The sequence below is a fragment of the Ictidomys tridecemlineatus genome, chromosome 9 (assembly GCF_052094955.1).
Source record: "Ictidomys tridecemlineatus isolate mIctTri1 chromosome 9, mIctTri1.hap1, whole genome shotgun sequence".
Classification (NCBI taxonomy): domain Eukaryota; kingdom Metazoa; phylum Chordata; class Mammalia; order Rodentia; family Sciuridae; genus Ictidomys; species Ictidomys tridecemlineatus.
In genome coordinates this window covers 123,511,821-123,538,981 of record NC_135485.1, presented here as the reverse complement: position 1 = coordinate 123,538,981, position 27,161 = coordinate 123,511,821, and the positions used below count along the sequence as shown (strand labels likewise).

Sequence of the window (27,161 nt, the reverse complement as noted above, 5' to 3'; positions counted from 1 at the left end):
AACAAACAGATGAATTTTCAGATGGGATAGAGACTATTTTTAGAATTCAGAATATACAGGCCATGTTTGTTGTCTTTTCAGGAGAGCCTGAGGGAGAAGAGGAAGGGGAAAAACTCACCCTGCCCTATTTCAACTATTTTTAGACAGAGTTCATGATAAAGGAAGAAAAGAAATCCCCAGATCTCACTCACCTCTCACTGACAGTCAGGTTCTGTTGCTTTAAATAGCCCAGGAAAGTGTTGAGGACCCAGCTAGCCACCTTTTTTGGCTCTGCCCTAGTTTCTTTTATCACATTTTGGAAGAACTCCAGTAGGCCAACTTCATTCTGTTAAAAAAAAAAAAATTATATAAAGCCTTCCCCAAAATGAAAGATCAGCATTCTAAGGCAAATCTGACACATTCACTCTTTCTTTGCTAAATGCTGAGATGTCACCAGAAAATTCTGATCGTTTTCTGTAAACGGCAAGAATTCTACTTCTACTACTGCCACTCTGCATTCGGACAGCATTTTCTTGAAGGAATGATCGTGTGTGTTTTAAGAGCCTAGAGGACAGTAAAGGACACACTAGGACACACTCTTCTGTCCTTTCACATCACTCATGTACCCAGTGGCCTCTAGCCTTGAGCTGCAAACTGGGCCCACATGTTTAATGCCTTTTTTCCTTTCTAGGCCTGTCTCCTGTTAGGAGTCTTAGTGATTGCTAGAAAAGAAGGTAGGAAATGGAGCAGATCAAGAAGGAACGAGCACATGACCCAGTCAGGCCAGACGCAGAACCAGTGGAGGAAGCTGCTGGCTCCCAGGCCCTGTGAGCAGGCGAGGCTCGCTGGCCCTGCCTCTCACGGTGCTCCTTGAAGTCACCAGAGGATTGAATGAACATGGAGAGCTGCTTCATGAAGACTTTACCGTAGTCCCCTCTGGACGGTCAGCTGCATGAGTTAGGGCCATGCTGTTCTAACACAGAGCCAAGTCAATGCTGGGCCACTGTAGCTGCCTGGATGGAATCAGGGTCTGCTGTCACCATGTCACACTCATTCTTAGATGTCCTATATTCACCTTTAAATAGTGGAATCGCCACAGTTATGCATGAGAGTGACTGGGCACTCATCAGGTTTCATACTAATGGCCTCCAGCTCAGTGATTTGGCACAACTCAGAAATTTGGCTAAGACTGCCCCTAAAATAAAAAACAAAAACATGCTCGACTCATGTGGTGGAGGCTGAAATTTCCAAATGTAAAAGGGAACACATTTTAAGTAACAGATTTCCCTTACCTGCTAAAATCCAAATCAAACTATACTTTCCTTAAAATATTTTATTTTTTTAACATTCATACTGCAGCTAAAGCTTCCACTTCCTCCCCTTTTGGGGAACCCATCATTAAGCTAGGAACTTTCTGGAAAAATAAGATACCGAGAAGAAACAAGAAACACTAACAAGTGCTCTCAAAGTTTAGTTATACTAGAAACTTCAATATATACACACAGGCACAAGTGCTGAAATAGAAATTCCATAATAAAAAAAAAATGTATGCGCCCTTTGTACCAGATAAATTCTCTGGTGACGGGCCTGCTGAATAATCCCATAATCGTCTCTTGAATCTCCTTTCGAGCCAATAGCTATTATTCTGCTCATGCTAAAGCAGGGCAAAGGCCACCTCGGCAGCCCAGGCTTGACTGCAGATGAAGGCAAATTCAGGCAACATGAAGAGGAAGTGCAGCTCAGCTTCCGGGAAATAGTCAAACTTCTGCCATGGTGTGCAAATCACTGGGGAGAGAGAAAACTGCTTTCTGGCCCCAATCAAATGGGCAGAGTTCTCTGTTCGAACTCAGACAGGCAGGCCCGCTGGCGAAATGAGCCGTTAGGAGGAGAACTCTGCTTTGCTAAGGAAAGGTTCCCGAAATCCACCTAGAAATATTGCGCTCGAGCTTGCAGGCTTGGCTGAGCGGCTGGGGCGTGATGAATATCTACTCCTCTACCCTTGGGTGGTTTTTTTATTGGATGGATAACATGGCAAGTCAGATTTCTGTTTGTCTTTTCTTGTCAGTGCTGTGATGAAGCCTCTCTGAGTTGGAACTGTACTTCACTGGGGGATACGCGGTTTCAGTGCTCAATTTAAAGTGGACGTGAAAATCTGCTACAGGGAGTGGGGCTGTCGGAGGCTGCGCTGTGCTGCAGCTGTCCAGAGAATGATGGATCAATAAAAGTTGCGCACGGGCTGCTGGCTTTGGCTCTTCAGAGCCCAAGCCCGCTTTCCAGGGAAAAACGCACATGCATTCTGGTTTCCTAGTGTTAGTTCTTCGATGAGACTGGCAAATGCTAATAAGCCTGGCACAGATCTCCGAAGTCCCTGGTGAACATGGCAGTGCAACCATCTGGTTTTCTCTGAAAAACAGCAGACTGGTAATTCCCTTACATAAAAATCATATTAAGAGCAATGCAGACAGGTCACTGCACTAGAGGACCTTCAGTGTCCTTCCCTGAAGCCATAAGCCTCATCTGTCCTACACAGGACAGAACTGAAACTTCAGCCACCCAGTGAGTCAATCTCCTGGTTCACATGACTCCAGTTGTTCCTCAGAGGTTGCTGAAGCGCAGCAGGGACAATCGGTCTTGTCTTATGTATAATACCAGGCAGTCTCGAGCTCTGTGACTGGAAAGCATCTTTTCCACATTTCAATCAAATTTCCCAAAGCATTCAATGACATCCAGAGTCAATGTCAGGTGAACCTCTCAGGCGATAACAGGAGCCCTCACCTACTAATGGACCTGTCAGCTGGTCAATGCAGGGGTGAGGCAAAGTGGAACATCACCTCACTTTCGCTGCTTGCCCTCGGAATGAGCCTCAGTTTACCCTTGCATAGGGGAAGCAATCTGTCCCCAAGCTGTCCTTTGTATTCTACCTTCAGAGATAACAAAGTGTTAGATGACTGTCCAATTGGAATAGGATGAAGGCTGATTTCTCAACTGCAATTCTCATTCTAAGTCACACACCCCGTGAACCCGATGACAGTCCAGAAATGAGGCTGGACTATATTTATAAGTAGAATGAAACTTGATAGAGACAGCTGCCTAGGGGCAGGTTCAGAGAAGAAAAAGAAGCCCAGAAAATACTAGTGAGGAAACAGCTGGTTATGTGACAGGGAGTGTCTTGGCACCTACGAGGGACCCTAGATTAGAGATGCTGGCTGATCAAGGTCTCGAGAGCATTTACTAAATATAGCGTTCCCCTTCTCCATGGGGAGGATATGTCCCATGTTCCCCAGTGGATTCCTGAACCCTGGTTGGTACTAAATAAGCCCTGTATTCTCCCACATAGAAATATCTGTGACACAAGTTCTAATTGATAAATTAGGTCCAGTAAGACTAACAATAACTAATAATAAAATTAAACTATTATAATAATATACTGTAATGAAAGTTTTAAAAATTTTTTTTAGTTGTCAATGGACCTTTATTTTTTTATTAATTTATATGCAGTGCTGAGAATCAAACCCAGAGCTGAGAATTGAATCCAGTGACTCATACATGCAAGGCAAGTGCTCTACTACTGAGCCAAAACTCAAGCCCTGTAGTGAAAAGTTTTTTATAACATACAAATTATTTCTGGAATTTTCCATTTAATTACTTTTGAACCATGGTTGACTGTGGCTACCTGAAAACTTGAAAGCACAGGTAAGGGGAGACTACTGTACCTATTAGACACCTGGTAGTCAGCCCTGTGGGCAGCTGCGAATGACGGCTGCTGGTGGTGAAGTTATAAGATAACAATTGTCGGGGCCTGTCCTGTAAGTGAATTCCAACAACCTGTGAGCTGAGGATTATCAGGACTCTCCTGTACATGAGGACACCGAAGCACTAATGTACTTGAGGCCACACAGCAAGACAGCAGCAGAGCCAGGAATCTGAACCTCTGCAGTTTGTGTTCTTGTGTGACACTGCCTTTGAGCAAAGAGGACACAGTCGATGCCTTCCTGGGGACGGAGACTGAGCCCCTATCAGCGCGAGGCTTGATGAGAGGCAATGAGCTCATCAAATGAGAGCGCTTCCCCACCCTTCCATTATTTTGATATCTTCCAGATGTTCAAAGGTTATTAACCTATGAAAGATGCTTCAGAGGCCCCCAGCAATTAGCCTAGAAATTGGAAAGAGAAAATGGTAAACTCACTGTTTGCCTTTGCCAAGGTACACCTAGGCCACCTGGAATGACACACTCCAGTTCCTATACTAAGGAGGAAGACAGTGGCAAACCTACAGCCCCTGCCACTAGGGTTCCATAGGACAGGAAGGTGGCCAGAAGTCCCCCACGCCACTGCACCAGAGAAATTAGACACTGCTCAGTTCTCAAGTACCTTCTGACCCAATGAGACACATGCCCGGATTTCTCATGAATTCGGATGTGAAGCATACTCTATTTTATCTACTGCACTCTGGTTCCTCTAATAAGGGTAACCCAGGTGGTAGGCTTGTACCTAAATGGGCAGGTTACCCCTGTGGCAAGCGGGGCTGGCTGTCCAGGAGGTTCTCCTCTGCAGACTGAAGGCTGGTGGTTTTAATTGGGCAAGGCTCTCATGTGTCATAAGGTGGCATTTTGTGGAGCCACAAACGGGAATTACATCCAGTCCCTGTGTGGCAGGGGTTGAGGGCTTGAGTAGCTGCTTAGAAATTGTAATGACAGTCGGGGGCCTGTCATCTACACATCCATGGGGGCTCTGTCCTTCCCTCCTTATTCCTGTGAATTTGGCTTTTCTTACAAGATAAGAAAAACTAAACTCAAACCCACCAACTCTGTAAAACATGGCGGTGAAAATAACACCAACTGCTAGTTGGGGATGGAAATGAAGTTAGAAGGGCCGAGAAAGCAATAGTTCTAGGTCTGAAGGTTGAAGCTGTAGGAGATGAAGGACTGGAATTATTTTGGGGGTGGTGAGGAGGTGGCAATGGCTCTGGTCTGTGATGTGAATGAGCCTTTCCAGGGGCGGTGATAATCTTTCAGTGAGGTTCCTGTGAGCAGAATAACCCCTGAGACGGGCCTTTCCAGCGGGGAAAACAAAGGGAGTTAACTGGCATGAGGCTGCCTAGAAAGCAGCATTCTCACGTGGCAGTCCCCCCTCAGGAGAAAGCCAAAAGAATCCTGAACCAGTGTTCCAGCTTTTAAACTACAAGAATCTGCAGAAGCTCTGAACAGACCACCCACACCAAAGGCATGTTCTCTGGGCCATCCCAAGGACACAAAACTAGAGGTGGAGAGTCCTATTTTGGTCCCTGTGACTCCCAGCCCTGGGCCGTGTTCTCCAGCGGAGCTCTGGAGACCCTACACTCTGAGCAGAGCTCTCAACAATTTCACTTGTGCCATGTTTCTGGCAAAACCGAGTTGTACACAAATCCTGACTCAACCCAGTGCACCAGTCTGTGCAGGGAACACTCAGGCCAACGTGGAAATGAATTTACACTTTGGGAGGTACTTGCTCTAGGAGAGAAGTCAAAGGGAGGCCCATTTGGGAATAGGCATTTCTCCTGCCTCATCACAATACAAAAAATTAAAGCAGTGAGGGCTGGCAGCAGCGCAGCACAGTTACGAGACTGCATCTGCAAGAATGGGACCCTCGAAGTACGGTGTCAGACAAGCAATTCTGGCTGTAGTCACATTTCAAGGAGCCTAAAGCCACCACTGTCATCTGGGGTAAACAAGTCAGCGGGGGAGAACTCGGGTTGCCCAACAGGAGCTTTCTGACTGCAGATTAAAATTGGCAAGGAGCTCGCCGGCCATGTAGATATGTGTATCTCCTTCAAGATCTGCCTGAAGCCTCAAGTGGCATATTTTATTTGTCCTGAATCAGAAATTATTCCATAACTAAGAAATGCTGCTTCAGGATGGGTTGGGGACAGAACTGCCTGCAGGTCTCCAAGGTAGGGGGCTCAGGACTTCACTGCCCCCTCTGCTTTGTCCACAACAGGCGGGTTGCTGAGGGGGTCGATAGCACAGAGCACAGAGAATCCTCACCTCTGAAGGCCCCTGTCACTTGAATTTGGAAGAAATGGAGACCTGTTTTTGCAGGGGTAGAATCAGAAGATGCCTCTTTTTATTCAACTTTACCAGAACAAAATTTTGGTTAGTTTTCTAGTACAGAGAGTAACTGCAAACGCGTCCTCAAGCTGGCAAGCTCCAGATGCAATTTATAAAATGAAGAATAAAATCAATTTTGAAAATTGCATGGAGCTAAAATATGGCCACAGCAATGTTGACCAAATGGATTTTCCTTCAACAGCAGTTAGAAGGTGACTGCTTTGCACCTTGGTGAGTCTGGGTAGTCTAAAATCAGTCAACATGGCTTCAGATACTACTGTAAACCATTAGCTTTAAAGCAGTACTACATAAGGGATACGCAGGTATTTATCGTGGCAATTGCTTCATGGGCAATTCATCCAAAAGCAAACCAGGCTGTTTCTAGCTTATTTGAGACTTAAAGTAAAAGTCTTGAAAAACAATCCATTTGATAACCAACTGTGGTCATGATAGCTTTTCTGTTTCTTTGTCCCTTGGAGACACCTTAACCTTTTCTATGATGTCAGAAACAAAGCATTATGACTTGCAAAGGGAAAGAACCAGCTGGAGAAAATCAAGTTGTTCAAATAAGATGATGCATCTTGAGGCTGCATATAAAGACAGACACATACACACACACACACACACACACACACACACACACACACACACACACACACACACACGGCAGCCCAGGCAGCCCAGGTTACTGATCTTGGGTGTGCAATCACATTGTCCTTTGGAGCTAGGCTGGATTTTTCTAAAATTCTGCCTCTGGTGGACAACTCTCCATCCATCATGTCTGTGTGCTGCTGGTGTTCATCTCCTCTCTCTGGCAGAATATTCTTGGGAGTCTGCTTGACTGTATTTAGTTTTTTTAGATGTGACGGAGACTGGCGTATCTTTGGGGTAAGCAAGTCATCCTCCCGTTTCAGCTGAGGAGGGGACTGGCTCTGTTGACCTTTGCAGAGCCTCCCAACTCCTAAGAGTCAGAGGTTAGAGCTGCAATCAAGAATATCTGTCCCTTTGTCAGTATTTTAACCCTCTCCCTGGGGGGCTACTCAGAAAGCACCGAAACGACACAGCCACGCTGAAGGCTTATGTGATAAGAGGGACAGGCGAAGGGTAGGCCTTAAGAAACCCACCTGGGCTGCTCCGTCTATACTTCCTCCATGAAACCTGCTGAGCAAGATGAGGCCACATCTTTCTAGCTACTGACTTCACACGCAGCCAGTTCCCTGACAGCACACACCTGGACCTTACCAGGTGCCTATATGTGCCAGGCTGAATGACATGAGGCATCAGGCAAGACCATCCTGCAAGCCCCAACCTTCTGTCCCAGGTGGACGCACTTCTTGATGAAACAGACAGAAGGAGCCATTTTGTTTAAGAAACAAAATAAATAAAGCTGCCGAGGACAGCTTACACTGCTTCTCCTCTGACTTAATTTTTCCACTTGGAAAACTGACATCATTTCTGCTTTTCATGGGAGTTGACCGATTTTCACTAAATTTAGGAGACAGCACTTGATGTTTATTTATAGGGCAGTTTGACATTTAAAAACCAACAGGAGTGGTCAGAATCTTCAAGGAACCCACAGTCTCTGTGCCTTGGGAAACGAACACGGTACAGAGCATTAACAGTAAGAGAATTAACTAATGTCACTTCCCGACTTTTATCAAACTGCCTTGCTCTCTGGCCTCGTTTTTTTATTACTTATTTTCTCTACTAATGAAACAAAAGTGATCCAAAACAGCCATTACCCCGAAACTTTATTTCCACTTGGCCCCGGAGCACATCAGTGTGCAAACAGACAGGAGGGCTCAGGAACAAAGAGCCTGATCCCTCTGGTCAGCCTGGTGTGACTGTGGGCGGGGAAAGTTACCTGCCCAGAGAGGCTGCATTTCCTCCCCTATGCCTGCCTAAGGACACACTGGAAAGGGGCACACTGGGGACCCTAGAGCATGCTCCTGCAAGCAGACTTTCAAATGTGTGACTCAGACAAATGTTATGGTTCCTTTGCATTCCCTGAGGGAAAGAAGACAGAAGTTTACAAGAGCTGCTTCATGGACATCAGCCAGGAATGATTTTGCCAAGAAAAATGCACGTGATTACAACCCTGACCATTCTGATAACTACTCTTGGATATACTCAGAGGAGGACTGGTTATGTGAGAAGAATCTCATTCTTCAGAATCCAAATACCTGAATCTCAGCTTCCACATTTCTTTCTTTTTTTTTATTATTTTTTATTGGTTCTTTTTAGATATACATGTAGTGGAGTGTATTTTGACGTATCCTACATACATGGAATATAATTTCCCATTCTTGTGGTTGTACAGGATTCATATATGAACAGAGGAAAGTGATGTCTGATTCATTCTACTGTCTTTCCTGTTTCCATCTCTTCTCCCTTCCCTTCATTCCCCTTTGTCTAATCCAATGAACTTCTATTCTCCCACACCTCCCTCCTTATTTGTGTGTGAGCATCTGCACATCAGAGAGAACATTTAGCCTTTGGTTTTTTGGGACTGGCTTATTTCGCTTAACACGATAGTCTCCAGATCCATCCACTTACTGGAAAATGCCATAATTTCATTCTTCTTTATGGCTGAGTAATATTCCACTGTGTATATGTACCACATTTTCTTTAGCCATTCATCTGTTGAATGCTACCTAGGCTGGTTTCACAGCTTAGCTATTGTAACTGTCTGCTTCCATATTTCTATTCCTTAATCTTTACAAATGAGGTAAGAGAGCAAGACAGTTTGATATAAGATGGGGAAGTGACATTAGTTAAATAGACTGAAGTCTTAGGTGGGCAAGGTATTTATTTATGCGAGCAGAAGAAAAACCAGTAATAGTTCTTCTGGGAGGGAGCCACATGAGGTTGTAGGAGAGAAAACCAGACTGTAGATTTGATTTAATGTCCCAATGAAACTAATTCAGAACACAAAAGTCAGACCAAGTGATCTGTGTATGGTCACAGGTAGTGGGATGGCTGAACTCCTCACATGTCCCATGGTTTGCTGGGTTGTCCCAGGGTGGTTCAGGTGCATGGTCTTTGGAAACAGTGATCCCTTCATCAAGACTACTTCCCCCAGGATGTTCCTGTGTCCTGCAGCGATACCCGGCTCATTTCCTGTCCGTCCCAGTTGCTGAGCACCCACCATGCCTCTGACATCATGGCAAATACTAAGGTGTACCATTGGACTTGTGCAAAAATCAAAGATAACGATATGCAATTCAGTGCTCGCTGCACATGGACATGACAATATAAATTAAAGATGAGTTAAATTCTGAAGATTTTTTTGTGGGGAAGGCACGTCGTGTGGGGATGGGGGGATATACGCACACTGCTTAATTAAATAAGCAATCCAAAGGCAGGGAGCACGGAGCCGAGGCCCTGCAAAGCACACCTCCACCACTGCTATTTATTTAATGAATACTCCTGGGCACTCTTTAAATTGAAAGATGGTTCATTAGATTTGTGCATCTGCCCTTCTCAGCAATCTGTTGTGTTTCTGATGGAGGCAGGGAAAAACATGAACAGATCATTTTCGGGAATGTTATGAGTAACCCAGCTTCCAATGATTACAAAGTCATAAAGGGCTCAGGCTGCTTAATTTGGGGAAAACAATTTGTCTGAATCATTCTCTGTCTGTTCCTATCTGCTCCTGTTCTCATTCATCGTGGAAATTTCAGGTACTAGGCCTTTCACTTTTTTTTTAAAAAAAGACTAATCACCTAATATATTATCCGCAAGCTACAAAATAAGCATGTGTTTGAGGTACCAAAACATTATAATTCTTTTCAAAAACAGCTAAAACAAACCAGCTCTTTCTGAGGTGCTCCAGGTCTCAGCTGAGTCGTGGCCACCTCCGCGGGGCCCCATCTAGCTCTGTCACAAGCTGCCCTGTGGGCTGGCTGGCTGTTGTATTATGTATGCATACATAAACTCGAAGGAGGCCAAAAGGATCTTAAAAACAGTCTTTGTCCCTATCTCAGTACCTGCTCCTAGGCAAAGCTGATAAAGTGTTGAACATAATAATTACAGGTAGGTTTCTCTTGACAGGCCCTTAAACTATTAAAATGCAGACTTACTCGTTTGCAGCACTAAGGAAAGACCTTACTGAAGGCTGACACCAGGTTTTGGTCCCGTGAAGGACGCATGAACGAAGACGGGGGCACAAACGGGAGTATGAGACGCCCCTGCCCTCACGGAACTGAAGCTCAGGGAGATGAGGCAGCTGCTGTCCCCAGAACACACCCATCGGGGCCAAGTGTGAGGATCCTAGAGATATCCTCAAGAGAACGCACGCTTTCACCCAGGGCCTTAGAAAGAAAGAGCTGTGCTCCTGAGGAGGTTCCAAAAGGGCCTTTCCCTCCTCTTGTGGAGAAGGCTGATCTACAAAAGGGTTCCTTTGCAGTGTCTGGTGGCTTCTTCTCTGAACTCAAGTCTCAGCAGGGAAATGGCCAAGCCACCTCAGCACATCACCACTCTCCGAGGGCTGCCTCTCCAGCTGGTCAAAGCCTCTCTCTGAGAGGTAACGATGTCCTTCCCAGCCCCCACACGGTTGGCAAAGAGCAATAAGATGCAGATCTGGAATTCAGCATTTACTCCAAGTGGGCTGGAAACTCAAGTGTGAAGATGAGGGGAGGAGTGTAAGACTAAAACTGGGGACCGCCACCTAACTTCAGGAAGAACAGGAGCCGTAGGAGGCTCAGGTAAGAGGAACTCTATGGGAAGCTGACGGACGGCTTCAGCCAAAGACCTGGTATTAGGTCTGCTGACGTGCTCCTCTGTGCTCAGTGACAGGAAGGCGGGCACAGTGCTTGCCTTGAGATGCTCAAGGAGATTCGCTAATGAACAACTGAAGTGCAGCGACGGAACCGCCACAGATGGATGACTAAGACGCAGGGCAGCCTGGAGGAGGCAGGGATCAAGTCCGCCTAAGGTACTGGCAAGAAATTGATGGTGCCTGATCTTTACTGGTAATAAAAGAGCTTTCTCGTGAGGCACCCTGGATGTCTCTCAAGGGAGCTAACTTACAGACGGTAAAGAGAAACAATCGCTCAGTAGACATTTGATTGCCTACCCTACTATAAACCTCTAGGTGCTGTTATTAAAAGATATAAATATGCACAGCCATACCGTACCACCTCCTATAGTTATTTTTGGTCATTTATAAAAGCAAAAGTCCAGTTTCCACAGATTTTGCTGCTCCAAAAAATGACTGGGGCATATACCTTACTCCCTGAGAGCCATAGTCGCAAAACTTTCCACTTCTCCCTAACAGACAAGACAACGGTGACAAAGTGCTCTGCTCACTGATGCTGTATCACTTTAACGTTGCCATAACAAAGAAAACCACAAAGCCCCAAGTAGCTTTGAAAAGGATGGAAAATCCCTAAGCAGATCTCAATGGTGTCAGATTCTCTACTGGCCCCGTTAGATGCATCCTCAAGCCTCAAAGGACTGATACTTTTAGTCACAGTTCCCAGCATTTTGTGGGGAATAAATGTTTTCTTCTACAATTGGTAAAACAACCGACTGACTTTTGAGAGCCTAACGTCCTGCCAGACCCTGTCATGGTTCGATACTGTTAGACATCTAGAAACCCTATACATTGATTTTCCTTTGTCCTGCAGACACATGGGAAAACACTCATCCATAACATTTGGACTGGCTTCAAAAAGTCTCCACGGCTGCTGGGAGCGGCTGCTCAGTTCTACATGGGAGAAATGACTTAAGTGGGATGTTTTCTCTTCTGGTGCAGAGGAGTAGTCCCATAGAGGACAGTGAGCAAGGACGCTGTGCCTCACTCTTCTCAGGGGCGTCTACCGTAGGAGCGAAGACGCCTGCCCACTTGGGGCCAAGTGCACGTGCAGGGGCCTCTCAGAACGCCACCCCCTGCCTGCCCAGCCAGCTCGATTCCGCCTCTGATCAACACCTACCAGTAACGTGACGCTGTGCTCCGGCAGCAGCCCATACTGCTGGACGAGCTGCTCTCGGGTCACACTGGGGAGCTCGGGGAGCATGTCCCGAATCTGGTCAATGTTGATCACTTGCTGAGAGTCTACACCTGCAGGCAGAGTCGTGCTGTCGTAGAGTACCAGGGGAGGCAGGTTGGGCTCTGGCATAAACCTGGGAGGAGAGAGGAGACGGAACTGGAATGTGGAGTATCGGGATTGATTAGAACCACAGATCTACCACTGATAGGAATATTTCTGTGCCAGACGTTATGTTACTCGCAAACGATTTCTAATGTCCTATAACATCAATTCCCAGTTTCCCCGGAAAATCTTTGCACAGTGCTCACCAAGTGCCCAAATCACCAAGCCTGCGGTTCTCCATGCTCAGGAAGCAATGGTGAGTAAAATAAGCAGAATGCTCAGCCACATTCTGATTTATGACTGTGGATCATGTACACATTCATTAAGACATAGGCTGGAAACAACGGGAGCAACTGAGAACAATTTATTAGGGAGAAAGATGACTTTCCCCTATTTTTAAATTCCCACTGTTTTTAGCAGTATTTGTGTAATAATGAAAAGTCAAAGGTGGGGGAGGGGACTGTTCCTTCTTGAGTGGGAGAAGAAATGAAGGAGTTTTGCCTAAATAAAATGTGGAAGCAAGAGGTAAGGGTGGGATGAACAGGGGGAGCACAAGGTACTTCTAGGGCAGTGAAATATTCCATATGACTCTGTAACGGCGAATACATGTATTACACATATGTCAAAACCCACAGAGTCCACCACACTGAGAGGAAACCTTAATGTAAACTATGGACTATAGTTAATAATAAGGTATCAATATTGGTTCCTTGCTATAACAAAGAGACCATACAAATGCTAGATGTTAGTAAGAAGAGACTGTGTCGGGCAGGGCATTGTGAGTAAGTGGGAGAACGCTACACTTTCTACTCAATTCTGCCGTAAACCTGTAATTGCTCTAAAAATATAAAGTTAATTTTTTAAAAACGTGGAAGCCTACCACTGTATATATGCATATGAAACAAAGATGTCCCTCTCTGCTCTGTTCCAGCACTGATGTTCTCTCTCTGCTCATAATTGTCAAAGGGTTTATATAAAAGCAGGAGAATACAGAATAAATGGTGGCTTGAAGGTAATAGATTAGAAGTGCAAGCAACTCATCAAAATTCAATGTTAAAGCTCTGCCATGAATCAGTGTGATTTCTGAAGGCAAGAGGAAACCAAAAGGAGGCTTCACTGTCAGCTAACTTGAGGGACTGAGCAGAAGCCACTGTCCCAATTAAAAGGCAAACTCCATGCTCAGCAAGAAAACAGCATAAATACAGCAGGGAGCAACACTGAGGAACAAAGAGGGTTCCTGGGAAAAACAGGCTGCACCTAGAAGATCACAATAATTAAACAACCTTGACTTTGACAGACACAGATGGGAGTCCTTGGGGCAAAGGCTACATCTGATCCTCACTGACAGCAACATCTGCACTTATATATCCTGCAACTCACAAAGGAGAGGTGGGCTCATCTCAACAACACTGCTGCTTCAAGCCTCCACCTTGGCAATCTGCTAAACTCAATGGGAAGAAGCAAAAGTTCAATTTATTTTAAGCCTATCCTTGTGATTTATTTGCAAATTTTCTACTGAACCAAACTTGTTTGTCAATGAAATAACATCACCTGAGATTCGAAGGGAAATGCCATTAACATACACACCCCTTTTCATTTTTTTCTCAAGCAACTTCAGAATTTGCTACTGAATGTAATAAGAGTAAAAATAGCCGAGGCCCCTACATCGACTTCTATCCTCTCAGCTCAACTGTACAGCTCTGACACAGGAGTGAACAAGGTCTTCCACACTTGATCAGACCAGGCACTCTGAGGCTATCAAATCAAGAAAATGTAATTTCTTCTCCCAGGATCCACATAAAATAGGGAGTCTTGCTTCATTTTCCATCATGTGGTAAGTATTCCTAAAAACTCTCCAGGATCACTGTGTTCATCTTCAAATGGATTTGAAATATGCTCCTAAGCCCAAATGTGTATTTTGATACAAGGATAATCACCTGTAGTCTTGTTTTCCTTCTTTGTCTCTCATTGGCACAGTGCACCTACAACAGTTAAGGAAGACAATGTTGAACAAACACTGCATGCACACCGGCTAGCCTACACGCACAGGAGGGGTTTGCTATGGTTGGAGTCTTGTGTGAACCCAATGGCCTATGTGTTAAAAAAATGGTGTGGTTCCCCAGTTTGGTGCTACTGGGAGGAAACTTTAATAGGTGGGCCTAGTGGGAGGTCTTTAGATCCCTGGAGGCATGTCCCTGAAGTGGACTATAGTCTCCGATCTCTTTCATTTTTTCTTCCCAGTCATGAGGTCGGTGATTTGCTTGACCATACACTCCCACCATGATGTATCACTAGGGTCAACCAATCATGGATCGACACTCTATAACTGTGAGCCAAAATAAACCTTTTCTCTTCATAAATTGATTATCTCAGGTATTTGTTACAGTAATGGAAAAGTGACTACCACAGGGTTTCCTCTACCAATAAGGGACACAGGCAAATTCAGGTTCTTTAGCTTTCCATAGGAGACACCTATGTGAATTCACATAGAAATGTCTGGAAATATGATTTAAAATAAGAAGAAATGACTTCAACATTTCCAGAATTTTTTTTAAGATGCTGGGGATGGAACAAAGGGCCTCATACATGCTGGGCAAGTTCTCTACCACTGAGCTATATCCCCAGACAATGTTTCCAGCTTTAAGCCGGCTCAAACTCTAGGCTTTTGAGGTTTTTTTCAGTATTTTGCTTCAATCCTCAAAATTCTAAATAGGAAAATCAGGGTCAAAGTTATCTAAATAAACAAAAAGATATGCTTATAATCAGGTTTTAGCTTTCTTCTGTCTCTAGTTTAAGCTGGAAGAAGTCTGGTATACTATTTAAGGAAGCAAAGATTCTGGCCACAGAGCAGGTAAGCTAGAATAAGAACAGATCTAGGACCTAAGACCAAGCATTCTGTTTAAAATTCTCAAGGGTCCGGTAGGGCATATATTAATCCCTGTAGGGTGCATTGTTCTAATTTTACTGATGAATAAAGCAAACAGCAGAAACCTAATGGCCTTCCTCAGGAACAGATGTTTGGTCTGTGACCTAGCCCAGATCCCGGGGCCCACCTCACTGGGGTCAAGATGATATCAATGCGAACTCACCCCAGCTTGCTGTCAAATGAACGAGTTTCATTCAGAATTTTACCTCCAGTCTCAAGTTCATTGATTTGCCTCTGAATTTCATAGTCTATAAAAAATATAAAAAGAATTTAGTATCATCTTTTGATTACATTTTTATCCACTGATAATTTGAAGCCTTTTAAAAAATATTTTGTTTATTTTTTAGTTGTAGTTGGACACAATACCTTTATTTATTTTTATTTTTATGTGGTGCTAGACCAGTGCTCTACCGCTGAGCCACAACTCCAGCCCCAGAAACCTTTCTCAAACTTGAAGTTGAATGATAATCAAAAAGAAGACTGTTTATCATAATCCTCCCATGTGCTTCTCACTGCCATGTGGGATGCTGAGGCTGGAATGGGCCTTGGAGAGCCCTGCACCCTTGTTTTTTTTTTTTTTTTTTTGAGACAATTCAGGTTCACAGAGATCAAGCAACCCTACACAGATTATACAAGCAGACAGAAGCAGGTGTGTTGAGTGACTGCAGACCCAGGATCACTGCCTAACAGGGACTCTGACCCTGGGATCCACAGATGGGCTACAAAGAGCACTGGGACCCTCTGAAATTATATATAAAATGGGGGCTTGTGCATTTTTTGGTGAGAGGGTTCGGAACTCATTCTATTTTCAAAGGGAAGCACCCAGTCCACAGAACTGTGAGAACAATGGGGTCATCATGTGACCATCAAACAAGAAAGGCAGGTTACGGCAGCCTAAACAGAACAACTGCCAAGCTCCTTTATGGAAATAAATCTTCCCTTAATTCCCCCCACCGCATCCCTTTCCTTGTTTAAATTCACACCCTTTGAATTAAACTGCTCCATAATAGCAGCAATACCAGAAGATGCCCATTTTTATTCCACCTCTCCCCCACTGCTCTCTTTGAATGACATGAAATTATGGCTAAAAAGCCCAATGCAGGCAGAAAAATTATGGAAAAATTACAGGATTGGAGAATGAAGCTCAAGACAGCAAAGCTTTGGTTCTTCCACTGGGCTGGTAAAATTCTTTCTGACTGCGCTCCAAAGGACACTTCATATGACAAAAGAAGAAGGCTCTTTCGTAACTGATTAGGGATGAATCTACTTAAAACATGGTGGCTTGTTTTTTTAGGTTATCATTGACACTTCTTGGAACAACAGGATCTAGAACAGTTCCTGGCCTAAGGTGAAATGGAACTCTCTTGTTGGTTCCAAGCTTCCCGTTCAAATACATGGGTTACAGACATGAGTTTCCCTGACTTGCACCAATGGCGGCTTCAGAAACATGGCCATGTCCCCTTTTAGAGACAGAAGAGTTCATTCTCTTTAGCCTGTCTTCACATGGGGACCTTCCCTTTCTCTTCCCCCTCCCAGAAACTATTCCCTTGGCCATTTTTAATGTCTTTTCCCTAAACTTCTATAGATGCGTGAGTGTCTTTATGGAGTCTGGGTGACCATCTGAGTTCGGGATGGAAGATTTTATACAAAACTGGAATCACCTTTTCTGTATTGTATCTGATATTTTGCTTGACACAACTCAGGATTCTACTAAACATTTTGGGGCAGCAACCTTCTGGCAATGTGTTTTGTCGTCTTGTTCCCTGTGCACATTTGAGGGATGCACTTTGAATTCCTTTCCCTCCTTCTTGTTATGTTGGGCTTTAAAAAAATATTTTTTGTCTCCAAGATGTCTTCCCCCTGAGACTCAGTCATCAGTTTCTATGGGAGTGCATAGATGTCTATCCTGAAAAGCTATTTCAATAATTATTAGACATTTTTTCCTCAATGAAATGCCCACAGTGTGCTCTAGTAAGACCAATCTTGATTGTACAGGCACAGAGAATCCTATTAGTTGAAAATAGTAAAGAGCAGAAAAATATATTGAGCCATTATGTCATGCCACAGCCAATATAAAATGACCACATATGACTTCATAAAGTTCAAGCCATGGCCAATCTAAAATGAACTTGACTTTATGAAATGAGTATGGTACACGGTAAAACATGGTAACAAGAGCCTGTGAATCCTCTCCTTGGGAAGTGAGTCTATTTCCCTCCACTTGAGTCTGCTTTGAATTCAAACTGCTCTGAATATATTGGAAGTGATACTGTGAGAGTTCTAGAGCTTAGGACTCATATTGCTTTGAGGCTTCTGCCTCCATTTTTCTGGAATGTTCCAATGGTAAATGAGAAAGCCTGGGCCAGGCAAGTGAAGGATGGAAAGCTATATGGATAGAGAAGCCTGGTGGACACCCAGCACCAGGCCTCTACGTGTGAGTGAGGCCATCTCAGATCCCCTGTTTCAGCTGACCTATTGGTTTTGCACAGCTACGGGAGCAAGCAGAGGAGAAGTGGAAGAACCAACCAGTGCACAGAACTGAAAATCAAAGGGGTTACTGAGTGAGTCACTAAGTTTGAAGAGGTTTCTTGTGCAGCAAGAGAGGACCAACACAAAGCAAAACAACAGGAACAACAGCTGATATTCACCTATGGCTTTGGCCAAGAACCTGATGCTGTTGAGATTCTTCACTTCAGTTCGGATGCCCAGGGGTTCCCCAGGGTGATGCACAGATATATTGGCATCCACTCTCAACTGGCCCTCTGGAAAGAGAGAGGAAAGAAAACTCTGGAGAAATTCTGTGAGGCAGCGCTGTCTTCCGAAGGCTGGTGGATGTTGAGGTAAGCTACGTCTATATCCGCGTGCTGCCTAGTCACAGCATCCTCACGTTGCAGAGGACACAGCTGGTCCTGAAGAAAATGGCTGGTTCTTCTGTTCACTTAACAGCAGGCAGAATCAGTACTGAGGCATCTGAGGGGTGGACCCCTCAGGGGTTCAAGTGCATGTGTATAGAGATGTGTACTAACGCACACTCAGAAGAGAAGTTCTGAATACACCAGCTGGGAGTCTCTAACATTTTCTGTGCTAAATAAGAACACTATTAAAATGGAGATTTACTCTGCAGTTTTATTCTGAAGTTTTATTTTTTTTTTTCCAACCCCAGTGTCAGAACTGGGGTTGGGAAAAAAGCCTCTAAAATCATTATCTGAAAACACTACACTGCACTCCAACGCAGTGTGGATTTCTCACAGCGATTCCAGGAGATTTATAAGACAGTCCTTGAGAATTTACAGCTCAAGGGCAAGAGCTGAAACCTGGGCTTTCTCCCTCCTCCTCCCTCCAGGTACTGTAATAATCTCTTCTTCCCACAAACATGGCTCCAAAGCCTTCCCGACCGCCTTAAGGATTTGCTGCAGATGAAATCATGGGGGGGTGTCCGTGGTGGGACCAAGGGGCTGACCCCACCCTGGGAGGACCTACTCTGCCCCTTAAAGGCCCTCCCCTAAAGAAGCAGGTGGTTGTGGAGAAGACTAAAGGCTTCTGAGGAGGAAAAGGGGACAAAAGTCTAAGACAAACAGATGAAGATATGACATAATTACGTAGGGTACCTTACAAAGTAAAGCTCAAATGCTCTGTTCTCCAATTTCACTTACAACACTCAGAACAGGAAGAAGACAAAATGCTGGATTTTCGTTTCCTAGGTGGATTTTTAAGATGGGATTTTCTGTGTTGCCCAGGTGGGCCTTGAACTCACGATCCTCCTGCCTCCACCTTCTAAAAAGCTGGGATTGCAGGTGTGTGCCATGATGCCCAGTTCCTGGACAGGTTTTTAACTTAAAATGTAATCTGCAAATTTGAGTGCTTCAATGGCCTGAATAAATTCACTTCCCAAGGTTCCACATGAAAAGTGTAGTAAAATAATAAAAAACTGAAAATAAATTCCATGCCAAGAAAAGGTGACCTTTGGAATGGCTTAATCCTGCACCAAGGGTGACAGCCCCAGCTGCCCGCTGCTGCCCCTTCTCTCCCCCCCTCACAGAACAGGAAGAGCTCACCCATTTTCTGGCTCCAAGTTCCTTTCTGCTCAGGAACTACTCTAACCATATCTCTAGCACTGACCTCTCAATGTTTTTATAAAAATCCCACAGCCCTTTCCTCATTTTAAATCCCCTTTTGAACAAGTTGTGCTCTTCTGAGTCTCAAATCCTGCTAGGGTCATACCTTGAAGTCCCCTTCCTCTTCCATCTTCTTTGCCCCTTACATCCAAACTGCCAATCAGATCCTACCAGGTCCTGCCTCCAAACAGTCCCTGGATTTGTCACTTCCTCTCCATTTCCACTGCTGCCGCCTTGCCCAAGGTCTTGGAACCTCAGCGGAGGTTATGGGATCACATCCTGACTCTTTCACACAGCAGTGCCCCCTGTCCAGTCGCCCACATGTGACCACAACTTCATCCTGTGACACTGTGGCCTTTTCATCACAGGTCACTAATTCAAGCACAATGGCAGTTCCCATTGGATCATCTCGTCTCCTCTTGGTACTGAGGAGCCCTCACTTGATCTGCAGGTGGTCACAACCCACATCTGCCCACCTCTCGTTCCATGGGAAAGCTCCCTTGCAGCCAGGGGAGCCTTTGTGCACTACCTCCTGTCTACATCAGCGGCACATTCTCAGTACCCCTGCTCCTGTCCCCTCTCCCGCCTCGGTTCGTCCTTCTGAACTGTTGCCACTGTAGTGTTACCCCCTCTACTCCACCTTACTGGACACCTCAGCAGCATGTGAGAGAACAAGTCAGCCTTCCTTCTCGAAATATCCTCCGACCTCATCGGTAAGTGAGCCTCTACTGGCAGGGCCTCCAACCTCAGAATACACACACTCTATGCCACGAAGCTGAGCCCAGGACCGAGAGTCTATTTTGAAGTAACCTTCTCTTTAAGACCAAAATGGAAGCTCCCTTAGGACCAGGCCAAATTTTAAGGCCCCTGGTGCCCTCTCAAGGAGATGGCTCTCTCTCTTATCCCTCTCCCAGTCAGTCACCGACCTCTTCCTCAGCGCTCCCTCCGCTGGGTAACAGCTTTTCTCACTAAGAAAACAAACAAAAGCCCAAACCGGGTTCTCCCGAGCCCCCATCTCACCCCACCAGCCATCCAGCCCGCTTCTGTTTCCTTTTCAGCAAATCCTCTTCAACAAGTTTTGTCACGAGTGTCATCTCCATTATCCTGCCTCCCACCTACTCCCAACCCACTTTTGTCCCCACCTCTGTGAAAATGCCCTTGTCGGAGGCACCTAATCCTTCCTTCTCGAAATACCTTCCGACCTCAGCTCCTGTGGCCTGACCCTCTTGGTTTTCCTCCTGCCTCCCTGGACATTCGATTTCGATTTCATTTTCTGGTGCCTTCTTTTCTAAACTCCTCTTAACTACACTTCTCCGCAGGGGTACATGGAGTCAAATGTCACCTAAATTTCTCTCTTCAGCCCAGTCCTTTCCTCAGACTGCTACACTAGTCTACGGGCATTTCAATTGCCAACCCCTATTTGTCCCTTCACAAGGACACTTTTGTTCTCAGTTTTCGACTTCAGACAATACCACCACCTTCATCCTTAAACTCCCTCGAGGTACCCTTCGGTTAGCAGATCTTCCACACGGGCCTGTAACGGAAAAGTCACTCCAGAAACCACCTTGAACCCACCCCTCTCTACCACCACTGCCACCAGCACCGTCAAACCGCCTCATCTTCCATCTGAACCACCACCAGCACCTGTGAACTGGTCTGGCTGTCACGCTCTCCTTCTGGAATCCACTTCCCACAGAGCAGCCAGAGTGGTTTTCTAAAACATTAATCGCACTACGATGTCGCTTCCTTGCTTGGAAACCTTTGGGTGATTTCCCTTGCACTTGGACAGAAATCGAAACTTCTTGCCATTACCTGTAATCGGTCCCTTGCCAACTTTATAGCCATCTCTAATGCCACTGCTCCTTCTGCTTTTCCTACAGTGCCCTCTGTCGCCTTGGGCACCCCAGGGCGTATTCTGAGCTCTTTTGCACCTCAGGCCCTTGGCCACAGCTGTCTCTCCAAAATGCTCATCTCCCAGCTCTATGTGGCTGTGCCTCGAGTCATTCTTCAGGCCTTAACTCAATGCCACCTTCTCTGAGGGAACCTAAAAGGCAGCACTGTCACTTTCCAATGTTATTCTGAACCACACCACCTCATTTATTTCCTTGAAGCACTTATCACTGTAATTACTGTGTTTTTTCTGTTAATGTCCTGGTGTCCCCATGAATATAAGCTCTCTGTGGCAGGAACAAGGTCTTTCTCAGAACCCAGAGATGGGGCTGGCACATGGTGCTTGTTCAGTGTTGAACAATGAATGCCAACACGCTGTTATCTTCCTGAGCAATGAGTAAGCAGGCTGGCCTCCATCTCACCGCAGGCTCCTGACAGGTTCTAAGATTCTGTCTGAACAGGACTCATCAACAGCTGGACTCTTCTGAAAGGCCCATTCAGCTCAAAGGCAAACTTCCATCTATACCCAGCTCCGCTCAACCAAATCTCAATACCTGGGAGACAACTTTTTTTGAACTTAGGGAACCCTGAATTACTCACTTGCTTTTAAAAAGGAAACCATCTTTCACAATTTAGAATTCTAATTTGGAAGAGGAATAAAAGCATGAATTTTAGTTTCTTCCAGAGAAGACCATACTACATAAATGTCTGAGAGGAATCATTTAGTATCCTGTGGTGTTGAAAGAGAGTTCGCGAGCCTAGATTCAAATATAGTATCAAACATTAACAAAAGACACTCTATCCAGAGAAGACAAAATACCTTTTAAACAAATTAAGTTAAATTGCCTCAAGTGCATGAGAGCCTTACCAGGCAGGTTTACTTCAATGCATTCTGTCCCACAGAGGGAGGGCCTTCATTCACTCATCAGGAGAATGTTACCAAGCTCAATTCTGTCTTCCAAAGGCAGAGAGATTTGTAACAGCAAAACTAAAATACTATACCACTGAGCACAGTGATAGAGTGCAGTTACATATTTTTTTCTAAAACACATTCACACAACAGAAATACAACATCACGACAGAAAACTGTTTCTGCAAACAGCAGGGACTCCAGGCTTTGGTAGGAAGGTCTGTTAAGCTATCTCATTCTGGTTGCTGAATACTCCCCAATACTTTAATAACAAGATTTAAGAAAAAAAGTACACACACACCCATATAAAATGCTGTAATTCCCCCCAGTGCTAGGGATAGAACCCAGGGCCTCGCCCATGGTAGACAAATGCTCTACCACTGAGGTACATCCCCACGTGAAAGGGACCAAATTCTACTGAACACAGCTCACAAAGCATACCTCAACCAAAAAATGTGGTGACTCCCTAACAGCAATCCTACTTATTTTTGTTAATAGAGCATGGGCGCTTATTCAGCACCGTCTGTTCCCCAGGCCATGTGCTACTTCATGTACACTACTACATTCGCTCTCCATAACCTGGCTTCCAACAAACCCACGAAGACAGCCCCGGGGTATTTCAGACTTAGCATTTCCAAAATGGAACTCCAGATCTCCCCCGTAAAGTCACTTCTCTCATGCAGCTGCTCCAACTCCACTCAATGCCTCTGTCAGCTTCCTGTCCTTTCTGGTTTCTTCCATTCACTTTCCACACACCGTTCCTTGGGGATACCTTTTATAAATGTGGAAAGTGAGGCACAGAGAAATCAGAAAATTTGCTCAGGTTTCTACCATGAGAAGTTGTGGGACAGGACTGCGGCCCAGGTCTGGGACCTCAGAGCCCTGAGCCCTCGTGATCTGCTCCTCTGGCTACTCCCCCAGTGGGTATCTGTGGCAGTCTCGACACTGCCCTGGTGCTTAAATAAAGATCTTCTGGAGTCGTCACCTGGGCTCAAATCCCAGCTCAGGTGCTTCTTGTGAACCCTGGGCAAATAACCCCACCTAACCCTGTAGCTGACCTGTACCACAGGTAAGGAATGTCTCAGGAATGTTGTAAAGTTTACAAGAGATGGTATGACAATTTTTAAAAATTCTTAGTGAACTGGTGAGCATATTTTAAATATTCCAACTGGTAGATACTACTATTGTTGAAACACTTAGTAGGTCTACTTCTACACACGTGCTGTCTGAGAAGGAAATGACTTGGAAATGGCTTGAACTGGTCCATGTTCTTTAATAGAACTATCAGGAACTCAATCACAACCCAGAACAGCGGAGGACTCCTTCCAGAAGCACTGGGTCCGCTGGTCTTCACTGCCATCTCTTCTTTAGGGTGGCCCTAGGTACCCAGGATGCAGTCTCCAGTGCTGACACAGGGGTCCTAGGGTAGTGGGACAGAAGGATGAGCCAAGGAGTCAGGGCTGACACAATCTACCAGGAAGCCGGACTCCAGCAGACTGCAGGCAGTCCCCGACTCCCCACAGCCTTCAGAACAACCAAGGCCACTCGGCTGCTGTGCCGGAAGCAAAGCCGCCGGATTTGTGTTTAAAAGAAACAAAAAGTGTCACAACAAATGAGATTTAATGAACACGCTCAGCTGTCACTGACTCACGAGTTCTTGCCGTTATGGTTTATCTCTTGGCAAGGACCCAGATGGGACTATTTCTCAGCTAACAGGTGGCCTGTTTATTATTCCACAGGGTTCACAAGAATCACAGTGGTTTTGAAGAAGAATGGAATAATAAAAACTTTCTTAAAGCAATAGAGAATCAATGCTTAGCGCATTAATGGATAACCATCCAACCTGCCCATATTTCATATATGTTTTGTGGGTAAAAATGTAGCACGAGTGATAAATGGAAAATGGAGACTTCTTTTAACTCTCAGTCTCATTTCTATAAAGGAAATGTGTAGACAGCTAACCTTTATGTAATTCAAATTTATGGGGCTCTGTGTTTCTAGTCTTTGGCTGAAGATGATAGCAAATAATCAAGTGCTGTCTCCAGACTTGACTTGTACCAAAGCTTTGATGGTACCCTCTATTGCTTGTATGTGACAAATGCGGCATTACAAATTCTGAAGGCCTTCTGTAACATGCAAACACATCATGAAACATGATAAGGGTGTTAACAGTACTATGGACCAGCAGAGAGAGGAACGTTATCACTGGTGGTGTGTGCCATAGAAGACCACGACTGTGCATTCAGATCCTGTATTCGGTCAGGGAGTGCTTGGAGGCTGGGAACAGAAAATTGGGAAGAAACCATGGGAGAGATTAGCTTTCAGTAATTTAAGGGAGGGCAAAGGAGCAAGGGCTAAGGGAGTTGAGCCACCAAGACACTGAGCTTGCCCCAAACTTGTGATTTATATCCAATTTTCAAACATTTAAAAGGGACAGGTTCTTTCCTTCCCAAGGGTATAGGTGTTTATTTTGTTGCTAGAGTTTCCTACTTTATTTCTACTGAACTTAAGTCAGGGTAAAGCTTTATGTAGTCATAATCTGGGCTTACAGCCAATATTATTTGGCTTTGGTTGCACATGGATGGAAATTGTTTTTTTAATAATTATTTTAATTGTACAAATTTATGGAGTAGTGTGTTAATTTGACACATGTATACAGTGTAATAAACAAATCAGGGTAGTTAATGTTTCAGGGATGAAACTTCTACAAAAAAAGGAAAAGAAACAGATCCCCCTGTACAAAAGTAGCAACTATCTATCTATACAGAACTCAGGAATTATTCTGGGAAAGATGAAACTGTTTAAACACATTATTTCATGAGTCCTCATGGTTTTGATGTAAGAAGCTGGGAGAAGACACCTTCTCCTGTGCTCATGTTCACTGGCTTGCATTACTGTGCTGCTCTTATGTATGTGTTTATTTTTATTCGAGGCTCAGAAAAGAATCCGAAGGGGTAGGGAGTCGGTGGGCAAAGGATGAAAATGGGATGTAAACTATATTATAACTGATGGCAAAGAACAAAACTCAGAAGAGGCCCAGGAAGCAGAAAGCAAGATGGCACAGACAGAGGGACAGTGCCCCTGTGGCTCCTACCTGCCATGTTTGCCTGGCTGGTCCCCAGGGCTTGAAGTATCAGCTGCAGCTCCCTGACGACTGCTGCGGCCTCTTCTCCACAGGACAGGTCGGGCTCCAGGACCACTTCCAGAAGGCCGACTCCTACCAGACAGAGGCAGAGTCAGCCTTCCTGTGGTTGGCCAGTCCATCAGCAGACAAACCAGGCAGAAGTCTCCGGGAAAGCCTACATTACCAAAGGGCTCTCGAGGTGGTTCTGGCCTTGAAATTGTTTCTCCTTCCCCCACATACACTGACTTCTAACTTTGGCTTATTTCTTTTAACATACATCCAGCTGCAGGGTCCGTGACTGGGTGGGGAAGTCTGTCTGACTTTTGGGGTGGCCCAGAAGTGCTCACAGCTTGGGGGCCGTAACACCAACACGAACACGTTGCTCTCCATCAGCCAGGCCCCTCTGCCTGCTTTCTCAATTGGTTTTGGAAAACTCCAGAAGGGAAGAAAGGTGTCTAACACCCAAGGAGCCAAGAGGCTGGAAGGAAAGACTGAAGCACTGCGCCTACCTGCCCTGTTCAGATCAATGAGCGTCTGGGCCCTCAGGTCATCGTGAAGGCTCTTGCCGCTGTCCTGCTCCAGCTGGATCTGCTTGATCCGCACCCTCTTGGAGACCAACTGACCCCGCTTCTTTCCTACACAGACGCTGTAGGCCAGGCTGCCATTCGCAGCGATCGGGAGCCTCTGCTGGGTAATTTGGTAGCCTGCCTGCACTCAAAGACACATGTCAGTCACTAGGCCAGAACTGAAAGCTGGGATCCAGGTGACTATTCCTTTTACTGTCACACAGCTAAAGGCTTATGTGAAACCAAAGTGAAAAACAACAAAAAGAAGAAAAAAAAATCATTTATGCACTGCTGCCATAATTTAGCCTGCCTGGCTTTTCCCATCACTCCCTATCCTCCCCTCCCCAAACCCCTCACAAGAACACCATAACGATGCAGTTAACACCACCAGACCCATCTTCCTTACGGAAAGCCATTTTGGGGAATAACAATAATTTCATTGTTGGGGCCCCTAAAAAGGATTTATTGTTTTCATTTAGCTCATTAGCCTAAACCCTGCATCTCATTACCAGGCGCTGTCAGGCCGTCCCTATTAGTGAATGCTGGCTGTGCGTTCTCGCTCTCTACTCTCAAGGGGATGACAGCGGTGGTCAGTGTGTTTAAGCTTGCTTTGGTTCTGCTCTTTCAGCTAACCAATCATGCCAGCTGCCCTCCCTGACCCAGCTTCCCTCTCTCGAGCCAGAAAGAGCTGTGACGCTCATGCTCAGCGAATGGAAAGCACACAGTACTCAAATACTGATGGATGGTGCAAGGACTCTGGCACCTCCTTCTGCGTGGGAAGGAAGAATTGTTCTCAAATGCCCACGTGCATCAACACACACTGAAGAGACCGCAGGTCAACGCAGAGAACTGAGGCGGAGCAAAGAATTGTAGCTACATCATCTGCAGCCCTCGCTTAGTTCTCAGTAGGTTCCACTCGTTTAATCCTACGACATCCCTAAGTAGCACAAGGCACAGAAGGGTTAAGGGCCTTGCTGAAAGCCACATGCAGATCTAGGAAGTCTCAAGGTCAACATGTGAACTTGGTGGTTTGGCTCCAGAGTCTGACTTCCTCTTCACTAGGCCAGCCAGCAGTTTGTAAACTTTAAATGAATCAGAAATATCAGGGGCTTGTCAAAGCAGTGTGCTTGGTGACACCGCAAAGGTTCCTGATTCAGTGGGTCTAGGGTGGGGCCTAAGAATCTATATTTCTAACGAGGTCCCAAGAGATACTGATGCTGGTGCTCAGGAACCACACATTGAGAAGCCTGCAGGAGGCTAATTCATTTTCTATGCTAAGATAGGAAGTCTCAATTTATAAAACCAAACTCTGGGGAAGGTAAGCTGGAGAAAATATAGGATGCCCTGTTCAATTTGAATTTCAGGCAAATAATGAATACTTTTTTAGTATAAATATGTCCCACACAATATTTGGCAACAGCAGTTGTGATTATATGAACCACCTGGGCCAGAAAGAACAGAAGGCCATAGA

General features: G+C 45.2%; 1 protein-coding gene across 1 annotated transcript in view; it reads right to left on the bottom strand.

Moving 5' to 3' along the window:
- Gatb (glutamyl-tRNA amidotransferase subunit B) overlaps positions 1–27,161 on the bottom strand; it is a 79,702-nt gene that overhangs the window by 21,300 nt on the left and 31,241 nt on the right. The window contains exons 4-10 of the mRNA XM_005337600.4: positions 25,634–25,832; positions 25,095–25,217; positions 17,734–17,847; positions 15,249–15,333; positions 14,097–14,141; positions 12,001–12,190; positions 192–325 (exon numbers count right to left, since the gene is read on the bottom strand). Of these exons, the coding sequence (XP_005337657.2) occupies positions 192–325; positions 12,001–12,190; positions 14,097–14,141; positions 15,249–15,333; positions 17,734–17,847; positions 25,095–25,217; positions 25,634–25,832 (890 nt within the window). The remainder of the gene's footprint in view (positions 1–191; positions 326–12,000; positions 12,191–14,096; positions 14,142–15,248; positions 15,334–17,733; positions 17,848–25,094; positions 25,218–25,633; positions 25,833–27,161) is intronic.